At 42.6% G+C, this 11,715-nt stretch overlaps 1 protein-coding gene across 1 annotated transcript in view; it reads right to left on the reverse strand.

Annotated features, from left to right (window-relative positions):
* The window catches only part of CACNA1G (calcium voltage-gated channel subunit alpha1 G), a 484,357-nt gene extending 472,877 nt beyond the window's left edge, over positions 1 to 11,480 (reverse strand). The window contains exon 1 of the mRNA XM_032212057.1: positions 11,290 to 11,480. Coding sequence (XP_032067948.1) covers positions 11,290 to 11,303 — 14 coding nt within the window. The 5' untranslated portion in view covers positions 11,304 to 11,480. The remainder of the gene's footprint in view (positions 1 to 11,289) is intronic.
* Between the last annotated feature and the right edge of the window lie 235 nt (positions 11,481 to 11,715).

Below are 11,715 nucleotides of genomic sequence, written 5' to 3' on the forward strand. Positions count from 1 at the left end.
GCAAATAGCCCGAGCCTGAAAAGATGAAATGAGGAAAGCTAAGGCTCACAATGAAGAAAGGCTTGCCACAAAAGTAAAAAATAACAAAAAAAGCTTCTTCCAACATGTTAAAACAAGAAAAAGGTTAAGGAAACAATTGGTCCATTGCTGGGAGAAAGTGGCAAGAAGGTGACAAGCAGCAGGGAGAAAGCAGAACTATTTAATTCATTTTTTGCATAAAGGGATAAAACAGTCCAACCTATCAAAAACAGCACCACAAAAATCCGATTAGGAACCCAAGTTGAAATAGGGAAGAAAATGATTAGTGAGCACCTGTCTACCCTAGACAGGTTCAAATCACCAGGACCGGGTGGATTATACCCCAGGGTTCTGAAGGAACTGGCAGATGAGATCTCAGAACCACTGAACTATATCTTTCAGATATCCTGGAGCACTGGGGAACTGCCAGAGGACTGGAAAAGAGCTGATGTAGTTCCCATCTTCAAAAAAGGAAACAAAAATAGATCCAGGAAACTATAGACCTATCAGCCTGACCTCAATACCAGGAAAGATTCTGGAAAAGATAATCAAGCAACGAATTAGCGAACACTTAGAAGTAAACAAAGTAATAGCCAAAAGCCAACATGGGTTTGTCAAAAACAGATCATGCTAGACTAATCTTATTACATTCTTTGACAAAGTGACAAAATTAGAGGAATGCCATCGATATAGTTAACTTGGACTTCAGTAAGGCATTTGATAAGGTAGACCATAACCTACTACTAGATAAAGTAGAAGAATGTGGGTTAAACAGCATCACCACCAGATGGATTCGTAACTAGCTGACCAACCACACTCAACGTGTAGTCCTCAATGGAACTGCATCTACATGGAGGGAAGTAGGCAGTGGAGTACCCCAAGGCTCTGTTTTAGGCCCAGTACTCTTTAACATCTTCATCAATGATTTGGATGAGGGAGTAAATGGGGAACTCACCAAATTGGCAGATGACACCAAGCTAGCATGAATAGCCAACACTCCAGAAGATAGGCTTAAGATACAGAAGGATCTTGACAAACTTTAACATTGGGCACTATCTAATAAAATGAAATTCAATGGTGAAGAGAGTAAGGTTCTACATTTAGGCAAGAAAAACGAAATGCACAGGTACAGTATAGGTGGTACCTTGCTCAATAGTAGTAACTGTGAGAGGGATCTTGGAGTCCTAGTGGACAACCATTTAAATATGAGCCAGCAGTGTGCAGCAGCTGTCAAAAAAGCCAACACAGTTCTAGGCTGCATAAACAGAGGGATAGAATCAAGATCACGTGAAGTGTTAATACCACTTTATAAGGCCTTGGTAAGGCCACACTTGGAATACCACATTCAGTCTCTCAAACAGGAAGTCAAAGAAGATGTTGGATAGCCATTTGTCTGAAATGATTTAGATTTTAGATTTAGATTTTATTAAGGATTTATATGCCGCCCTTTTCCCTGGAGGGACTCAGGGCGGCTTACAATAATGAGGGGAAGGGGGTGCAAGACAAGACTTAAAGGGAAAAAAAAAAAAATCGTGAATAAAAGAAAATTATCCATAAAAACACAACATTCATTCAACATTCGGGCGGGGTGAGAGTAATCCTATCCCCAGGCCTGACGGGATAGCCAGGTCTTCAGGGCTGTGCGGAAGGCCTGGACTGTGGTGAGGGTACGGATCTCCACGGGGAGGGTGTTCCATAATGTCGGAGCTGCAACTGAGAAGGCTCTCCTCCGCGTAGTCGCCAGTCGGCACTGACTGGCGGATGGAATTCGGAGGAGGCCTACTCTGTGCGATCTGATGGGACGCAGGGAGCTAATTGGCAGGAGGCGGTCTCTCAAATAGTCAGATCCACTACCATGGAGCGCTTTATAGGTGGTAAGTAGGACCTTGAAGTGCACCCGACGATCAACAGGTAGCCAGCGCAGCTCACGGAGGATTGGTGTTATATGGGCGAACCGTGGTGCGCCCATAATCACTCGCGCGGCCGCGTTCTGAACTAGCTGAAGTCGTCGGATGCTCTTCAAGGGCAGCCCCATGTAGAGCACATTACAGTATTCCAGCCTAGAGATCACAAGGGCTCGAGTGACTGTTGTGAGAGCCTCCCGGTTCAGGTAGGGCCGCAACTGGCGCACCAGGCGAACCTGGGCAAATGCCCCCCTGGTCACAGCCGACAAGTGATGCTCAAAACTCAGCTGTGAATCCAGGAGGACTCCCAAGTTGCGGACCCTGTCTGAGGGGTGTAAATTTTGCCCCCCCCAGCCTGATTGTTGGAACATTAGCCAAATTTTTGGGAGGAAAACACAACAGCCACTCGGTCTTTTCCGGGTTGAGTACCAGTTTGTTAGCTCTCATCCAGTCTTTAACAGCCTCAAGGCCCCGGTTCATCACGTCCACCGCTTCATTGAGTTGGCACGGGGCGGACAGATACAACTGCGTATCGTCCGCATATTGATGGTACTTAATCCCGTGCCTCCGAATAATCTCGCCCAGCGGTTTCATGTATATGTTAAATAGTAGGGGGGACAGAACCGAGCCCTGCGGTAAATGGTATAGGGTTTCCTGCCTAGGCAGGGGGTTGGACTAGAAGAACTCCAAAATCCCTTCCAACTCTGCTATTGTATTGTATAATAAAAAAACAAAAGTTAGAACTATCTGCCCCCAATTTCTTATTAAGAGAAAAATGGTGTTTTGGCACCAAAACTGAACAACACACAGGCTAATTACACCATTCTAGGATGGACAACCAATATCTGAAGCATTAGCTATGAAGAAAACCCTAGTCAACTGGCCAGCAAGAAGTCCCAGGCAGTCTTTGCTCACTGCTTGATAATATTTTCAACTGGCGATGTAAGGGCAGGGCAAACAAGACAAATTTCAGATGTTTGGCAGGAGGTCTCACCAGCCCCAGCCTGTTGTCCCAAGCCAATGTGATTTGTATCTCGCATTTGCAGGGCAACAGGCTGTCTTCCTGATTGATCGTTTGAATCATTCTTACTTGTTTTTCTTTTTTCTTGAAGATCAATAATGGCAGAAAGTTGTCCCTAGTTTTTTTCCCTTTTCTTTGCAGCACCCCAGGGCTTAGCTGAACCTCACAATCTCTGTTAAAGAACTGGATTCCTATCTTGAGTGGTGAGGTGACAAGGCAGAATTCAATAAGGTTGCTGGAGAAGCATCCTTGAAGACAATGCACAGTTGATTTCTCCAGAATTCTGAGTTTGACAGATAATCCCCCCACCAGCTGCTTCATACCGATGCTTTTCAGCTTGTCTGAGGTATTCAGCTGGAGAACACCAAGATCAACTTTTCCCAGATGCTGCAACACCTTTCTTTTCTTACTGAAATAGGAGTTACAAAGTTGAGGGGAGACGCATCCAACTATTCATTGATAGATCTGTTGCATCTTCTTCCTTTCGCTATTTTTTGTTCCTTTCCAGAGACTGGAGCCAATAGGATGTCACTGCTTTCCACAAGAAAACACTGCCAAATACCAAAGAAAGCTTCTTCTTTCAAGGAAGAGGAATAAAGTTCTTTTTGACTCTGGCTTCGTCTTAGAAAAACCCTCTCTTTGTCTTGTCAACCTTATCACTCCAGCGACCAAGAACATATTTGTTTTCTTTCATTAATTTTATTATTTAGCTATTTATCTGTATCCTGCCTTTGTTATTTTTTACAAGTAACTCAAGGCAGCAAACACACTCAATATTTCCTATTTTCCCCATAACAACAACCCTGTAAAGTGAGTTGGCCTGAGAGAGAGAGAGTGGTTGGTCCAAAATCATCCTGCCTACTGTCATGCTTAGCCGGGACTAGAACTCAGTGTCTCCTGCTTTCTAGTCTGCAGCCTTAAAAACTAGACCAAACAGTGGAGGGAAGGATGGATTGCGGGAGGGAGTGAAGGAGAGAGAGAGAGAGAGAGAGAGAGAGGGAGGGAGGGAGGGAGGGAGGGAGGGAGAGAGAGAGAGAGAGAGAGAGAGAGAGAGAGAGAGAGAGAGAGAATGAATATGAGAATAGCATATAGTATATACAGGAAGATCTATATTTTGATTCCAGAGCAAGCCAAAATACAATGGAGCTATGTCCTCTCAGCTGTGGGGAGGAAGAATATTTTACCTACTGGATCTTTTAAAAATAGAGAAGAGCCAACACAAGAATAAGGTAGCCCATAGATATAGAATCTAGATACAGATATAGAAGACACTTCTTCCAGAGCTCCTGAAGGTGAGTTTCATGGAAAAGTACATTTCACCATAGTTAAGATAATACTATATGTCACTATTGACATCAAAGTGCAAAGAAGGGAGGAATTTTGAGGCGTAAAGGTAAATGTATAAGCAAACACTAGATTAAACTGTAACACAATGCAACATCAGAAAACCTGATGGCAATAAATTGTCCTAAGTTCAGGAAAATTTTTGAGCTATATGATTAGGCTACATTCAAGTGTTTAATGGGATCTGGCCTCTCCATTCAACTTACATAGCCCAAATTAAGTTAAGGGGGAAATAGCAGATAGCAGGAATTTGGGCTGCCTTTAATCTGCCAGCCAGAGAATCTGGCACATTAGGAAATCCAATTCACAATCCACAAGAAATATTCTTTGATTTATGACCATTATTATGCTAATTTGCATCCTGAAAGCTCCATTTGGATGACCAAATTTGGGATTGGTACAATTAAGTACCAATTCAAATAGTTGCTGCATCACAAGGAACTCCCCCAGATGTGGCTCTGTACTGCTGTGAGTTCCTCTGGTTAGAACCCAAAACTGCAACTGTATATATGTACATGAGTGAGAGAGAGAGGGAAGGATGCCTTCAGCTTCAGATGAACTTTAAGGGAAAAATAAATAGCTCCTAGCTTTGAAGAAGCTGCATGGGAAAATTTCTCCATCTTTAGTCCTTTTGTAGATGATCCCAACTTGCTCCAGCCAAATGTAGTTTATTTCCAAGACTTGCTCAGGGACACAAAAAGGAAGCCAGGGGCACAGGACCAGGCCTGGCAGAACACCCAGACCTCCAAGAAAATGGCAAACTTTATCATTTATATTACCATATGACAAAAGCCCACACGGGTAAGGAAGGACTGCCAAACTGGGGGACTGTGTTTCTGCAATCTGTCCTTGACTGACAAATAAAAGCTGGCAAATTAATTGAATTAATAAAGGGCAAGGGGGAAACCGATGAAGGTAAATAGGAAGGAAGCAGATGGCTTCCTTCCACAAGAGCTCCACATCTGATAGTTATCTTCTCATCATTGTGTCAATGAGCCCATCCTCTGAAATGGTCCACATTTGGCAAGATTGGGGATTTTAAAAGAGAACACCTACATTCGTTAGATATTTGTGGTCAGATTTCTTGCATGGCTGCAAACATTTTGCCCAATACCCTTGGTAATGTTTGAAGAAATCGCATCCTGCTTTATATACCTCTGACCATACAGTACAGTTGTATAGGATTATAAAATACCTTTTGCTTTAGATTTTCAGTACAGCTGGCTGGGGAATTCTAGGAGTTGAAGTCTACAAATCTCAAACTTGTCCAAGGTTGGACGCCCCTGCTTTAGATGACTTTTCCCAAAAGACAAAACAACATAAGCCAAGGCTTCCACTATCTACTGTTTCATTATTTTATTTTATTTATTAATTTTTTATGTCACCCTATAAGGTGGCTCTGTAATGCTGATGTCTTCGTCCCTTCTCTTCAACTGTGGATCACAGGGTGTTTCGGTCACAAATCACCTGAAATCTAACCCACCTCCCCTTCTTAGAACTGCCAAATAGACTGGAAAACCAAAGCTAACCTGACTGCATCCAAATTAGGACTCAATTCATTCATTCACACGAACTTTCCATATTGGTATGCAGCAAGATACTTTTTAAAACAAGTAAACTAATGAGGTGGCAGGGAAAGCCATAAACAAGCAAATATCCAAGCTCCCAGCAGCAAACACTAATTACAATGAAAAGGAGTCATATACTTCCAAAAGGAAGGGGGATGCCAACTGATTTAATGGCATTTATTTAAATCTTTTCTGCAAGCTCTGATCAATACTCCAAGAAGAAAAAGAACAGTCCCCTTGCTCTTCACAAGGCAAAGCAGGCATTATACTTTTTAATTTTCTTTGATGTTGCTGCAAACAACTTCTGCTTCCCCACATCTGCTCAGCGTGCCCCCCCCCGTTGCTTCCCCCCCCCACTCTTTACTTTGTCTCTGGCTTGCCAGCCTGTGATTAGTAACTGCCTTGCTTTGAACCAAGGCCTGCAGGTGCCCAGTGGGGGCCTTTTTAAATAATGTGCATTCTCCAAGACAGAAAGGCTATTGGTTTTGCCTTGTTGATTTGTTTTTAGGGTCACATTACTTTAAAAAGCATTATCCTGACCTGAGCAATCTGGTATGGGCTTCAAGAAGGAAGAGCATTGTGTGAGTTAGCAAACCAAGTCAATTTACAAATGTCACCCAGGCTTACAGCCTAATCCTAAATAAGTGAACTTGGACGTCAGTCCTGTTTGTAAGTCCGACACAGCTTACTTTTGAGTAAACATAGCAATAGCAATAGCAATAGCAGTTAGACTTATATACCGCTTCATAGGGCTTTCAGCCCTCTCTAAGCCGTTTACAGAGTCAGCATATTGCCCCCACAATCTGGGTCCTCATTTTACCCACCTCGGAAGGATGGAAGGCTGAGTCAACCTTGAGCCGGTTGAGATTTGAACCGCCAAACTGCAACTAGCAGTCAGCTGAAGTGACTGCATTACTGCACTCTAATCACTGCGCCACCTCGGCTCATGCTTATGGATTCTAAGTGGGAAGAGAACTAAAATCAGATATCCTTCTAGATGTAATAATCACACTACCTCATCACAAGACTGGCTTTATCAGTCCCATCATTCCCGTAGCATCAGCTTTGCTTTTTATTTCCCTTTATGTTGAAATTTCAGATGCCAGCTTACAACATAGAAAACTGATGGCAGAAGAAAGAGCTAGTTGCCCATTGAGTCTTCCCTTTAAGTTTGTTTGTGGGGGTTTTTTGTTTCCTTTTTCATTTATTTATGTATCATTTTTATTTTATTTTTTGTTGGATAATGGACATGCGTTTATTCCAAACATGTTTAAACTCAGTTACTGATGATTGACCGACCAACCCTTCTGGAAGTTGGTTCTAGGCTTCCCCTACTCTTTCTGTGAAATAATACATTCTAACCCAAAGATGCTTTTTCAAGAGGCAACTGGGCTTACTTGTTAAACTTTTATGTTTTTCTTTGAAGACGAAAGTCCAGTTGAACATGATGATTGAGAATCTCCACAGACAACTCTTTCTATCATTACTTTTGACCTTCTTCCCTGTGAGTTTGAGATTACGCCCCCATGTTCTTGATTTTGGTTTAATATGAAAATACTGCCTTCTAGAACCTTAGTCACATCCTTAATATATTTAAGTATTTCGAACATGTCCTCCCTTTTTCTTCTGTCCACCAGGCTGTACATATTTAGTTCTTCTAATTTCTCTTGATATATTTTATCCCTCAGACCTTGCACTCTTTTTGTGGCCCATCTCTGGACTCCCCCAATCTTATCAGTATCTTTTTTTAAGTGAGGTCTCCAGAATTGGATACAGTATTCCATATCGGTCTGATTAAGCCCTATATAGCAGGATTAGGACTTCCTTTTTTCTTTCTGGTGATCCCTCTAGTGATGCATCCCAGAATTTTGTTTGCCACATATGTGATATTTTTCATGCTTTGGTGTACTGAATTATATAGGAAACCATGATGGCAGTTATTATTCCCATTTTACAGAGATTGTAAAAGTACACTGATGATACTGCAATGCACGTATAACTCTACAGCTCAACCAGGCTAAACGTTCGTGTTTTCAAGACCTAACATTTCAAACATCTATTTATCATCCATTTAGCAACATCCTGGAAACAAACTGTGCTGCTGAATTTTTCTTGGAAAATGGTAACATAAAGGATCTAGCATATAAATTAATCATAAAAAATTAAAAAAATAATAATTTTGCTATTAAGATCATAACAATTGTTCAACTTACAGGCTGAAAAAAAATGAAAAAAGAGAACAAAATATTAACAAACTGAAAAAGTGAGGAAAAAAATAAATCCAGGAATATTAATGGCATACATAAAGATTTTTTTTTCAGTGAAAGCATATGAAAATGTTGGGATTCAAATACGCCATTTTTTTAAAAAAACTGGCAAAAGGCCTCTCTGGGAGCATAGACTAATTACAGTGCCCAGTAATAAAACTGCCACTAAACCAAGCTGTAAAGTTGATTATTATCAACAAGAGATGAATGCTGAGAAATATATGTCTTTGCCTGTGAACTTCTGAGAAGAGTTGTTTGGATCAATTTCCAAGAGAGTAAGACTGTTGATGGGGTTACGTGAGCCCAAAATATATGTTTTTAAAAACAATATGTTAAAACTTTCCAAAGCTGCAAAAGTATATTTGGGAATTGTTTTAGCATTGGGGTTTGGGCATACATTAGTTTCTGCTGGGGTTACAAACCAAAAAACATGTACCCTCCCCCAAAATTTGCTCCCCCCCAACAATTTCTCAAGCATATGAGCCCCCAGTCCCCCAGACTCACCATCACACATCACATTCAAATGAAATCAGCCAGGCTTGTTCACTCTTTATCAAAAGGGTGGCCTTACAACTTGGCCAAGTGAGGTTGTGACCTTAGGCAATTGATTTGGGGCAGTGTTAAAAGTCAGCAAGTTGTTAACTTCTTTGCTTGCTATTATTATAGTTTTAGAACTAGGATGAGAAAAAGCTGCTCATGGGTTTTCTGTCTAAAATATCATGTTCAGTTGAACTGTCCTAGATACCATATACTGTTCATTGAAAATGTAAAGAGCATTGGTGGAAAAAAATGTACTTCCGGTAGTTTTACCTCAATACTGCTTTATAGATGTGCGCCTAGAGCTGCTTCTTCAGAAATTCTGTAAATTCAGAAAATTCTGTAGAATACTGAAAAGTGATAACCGGAGCAGCTGCCTGTTATTAAGAAGCCCAAATTCCACCAGAATTTTGGGGTTTTTCTTCAAGTTAGATTTTATTTTGGATCAGAGCAAAATAGTTAGAGACAGACATGCTTCATAAAACACATCTCATTTCTCCCCACAGAAAACTTAAAATGCAAAATGCAGAACCCAGATAAATCATGTAAAATTTGATGTTTGGAATGGCCATACTAGAACTTTTGCAAAGATCTGTTTTAATTTTTTTTTAAAGCATATCTTTCCTGTAGGTCCACCTCCAGATCAATTGGATTTGAACAATTCATGCAATGGGAGATAGACTAGCAAAGTTTTGTGATCCATAATTTCATTTCCTGCTACAAATATGGGAATATGTACAGTATGGTATATGCTCCTACTGTCCCTTAAAGTATTTGCATACAGTACCCAGCTGGTTCTTAGGCCAAAACAAGCTGAGCAAGCTACAGTATAGTGCCACCAGTCTCTGATTTTTTGTGAATTAATATTTAGGCTTCATTTCTGCTACTAATTTATTATTATGTATTTGAACAACACAAAATATGGACACACTCCATAGCCAAGCTTCCTACCAAATAAATGGAAACTATAGTACAGTTTTCCTGTTAATCTCCATTGGATTTATGTGGGAACAAAATCAAGCTATAATAGGAAAATATCTTTCTTCCCATCGAATTGGTTTCCTCCTCCTCCTCCTCTCTTGTAATAACAGATGTAACACTACATTTCCAACAGCTTTCCGCCTTTCAGGGCTTCCATGTCTCTGTGTTCTTAAATTGTAATCATATCTTACAATATATAGCATGCCTGTGAAAAGAGCCACTGCTAGGAACAGCTTTGTGTACATATTTGCCAGAAAGACTTTCTTTTTTGTCATGCAAATGCTGTAATTATATTTTGAAACAGAAGAGCATTTCCCCCTTGAGTGGTGCAGAGTGGTTACTTTTTAGCTCCACTCAGGCTGCATTGTTAGGAGAAAGAAGGAAAGAAGGAAGGAAGGAAGGAAGGAAGAAAGAAAGAAAGAAAGAAAGAAAGAAAGAAAGATGGAAAGGTTTTATGTATGGTTTGCCTACCTCTAGTTACAGCTTAAGTGAAAAGGGGGTGAAAATGTCTGGAGAACACTAACTTTAATACATTTCAGATCTGGGCAGAGAGTGGATGGGGGTTGGGATGTAATGTGCAGGTATAAATAAATTGAAGCATTACTATTTCCTATGCCAAAGGCTTTCCTGAGCAGAGCTTCACCTCCGCTGCTTTGGAGAACTGTAACATTATCTGAACCAGAATCCACACACCCAAAGAAAATCATTTTTAAAGGAAGGGGAGGAACTTTTTAGAACTGGCAAAGCTCCCACCATCATTAAACCCATCTTGCTGAAGAGATGAATCCGGTGCAGTGAATTTTATGACTGGACCATTGCAGGAGTGTTCACCTTTTCTCCCTTCTCCACTTCCACCAAAGGCTGAGAAAGGAAAGGGGGAAAAAGGTGGGGGGGGGAGGAGGTGATGCAAGAGGGAATCCAGCAAATCCGCCTCGGAGGGAGAAAACGCACCAGAGACCTGCTCTTGTTTTCTTCCCGCAGTTTTTCTTTCCACACACACACACACAAAAAGAGAGAAAGAGTTACATATTGTTTCCATTTTCTAGTATTTTTTTTCTGGAATTTTATGTTATGACTTCAACCCTAGAGAGAAATCCCTGCCTAGTCGGGCAGGAAACATTGAGAAACCCCTTCCACAGATTTTTGGAAGAACTTCCAAGGAACGAATTGGAGACAGGCGTCCGGGAGAGACACAGCGGCGGAGATCTCGCCACTGATGCAACACACACAGGCGTGTGCAAGCAAACAAGAGCGCGCGCACACACAGACACACAAGCACACACAAGTCTGCGAGAAAACAGGGCTTTCTCAGAAGTTTGGCAATTGCAAAAAGGGCGCCTCGCGGGCTGCCCAACCTCCCCGGGTTGGAGTCCCGGGGACCAGCGCAAAGCCTACCTGGACTGTCCGGATCTTTCTCGCGCGAGTCCCCTAATAACACAACGCAGAGATGCATCCGTCTGGAAACCTTGGGGGGTTGCTGGTGCGAACCAGCCCTTCCGCGGGGGTCCAGTTTCGAGGGCCGGCAGGACCAGAACGAACTTCGCTGACTTACCTCGGCGACACCGTATATACCTTGGGGGAGGGTGCCCCTTGGCAGCACCAGCCCGTACCACCCTGCCAGGCCAGTTGCTTGCTTGGGAAAAGGATATGGGTTGCACACCATCTTCAGGCACCAGCTCCTGGGGCGACTGTGTTGGCTCAGGTAAAAGAAGACGGTCGGGGCCAGGGCGGGATAAGGGAGCGCTTCCCCGTCCGAGTCCCCACTGCCTGGATCCTTCTCTTTGTCCCCTGAGCCCGAAGAGCGACCTCCATCTCCGGAGAGATCGTTAAGGCGGACGAAGGTTTTGGAGTGGGGGTCCTCCTCGGGATCCTGCTCCTCGGCTCCTCTCGGAACATCCTCCTCCATCCTCCGGCCAGCAGACCCCGCTCCGAGCAAGTGGCAGAAGGAGAGATGCTGAGGGAAGCGGGAACGCTGTCAGGCGTCAAACCCCGCTGGTCATGGGCGGAACAGGGGGGGGGGGGAGAAACGAGCTTTCAAAACCGGCCGGGCGTCGTACACTCCCAGCCGGGCAGCT

Source organism: Thamnophis elegans, chromosome 2 (genome assembly GCF_009769535.1).
Source record: "Thamnophis elegans isolate rThaEle1 chromosome 2, rThaEle1.pri, whole genome shotgun sequence".
Classification (NCBI taxonomy): domain Eukaryota; kingdom Metazoa; phylum Chordata; class Lepidosauria; order Squamata; family Colubridae; genus Thamnophis; species Thamnophis elegans.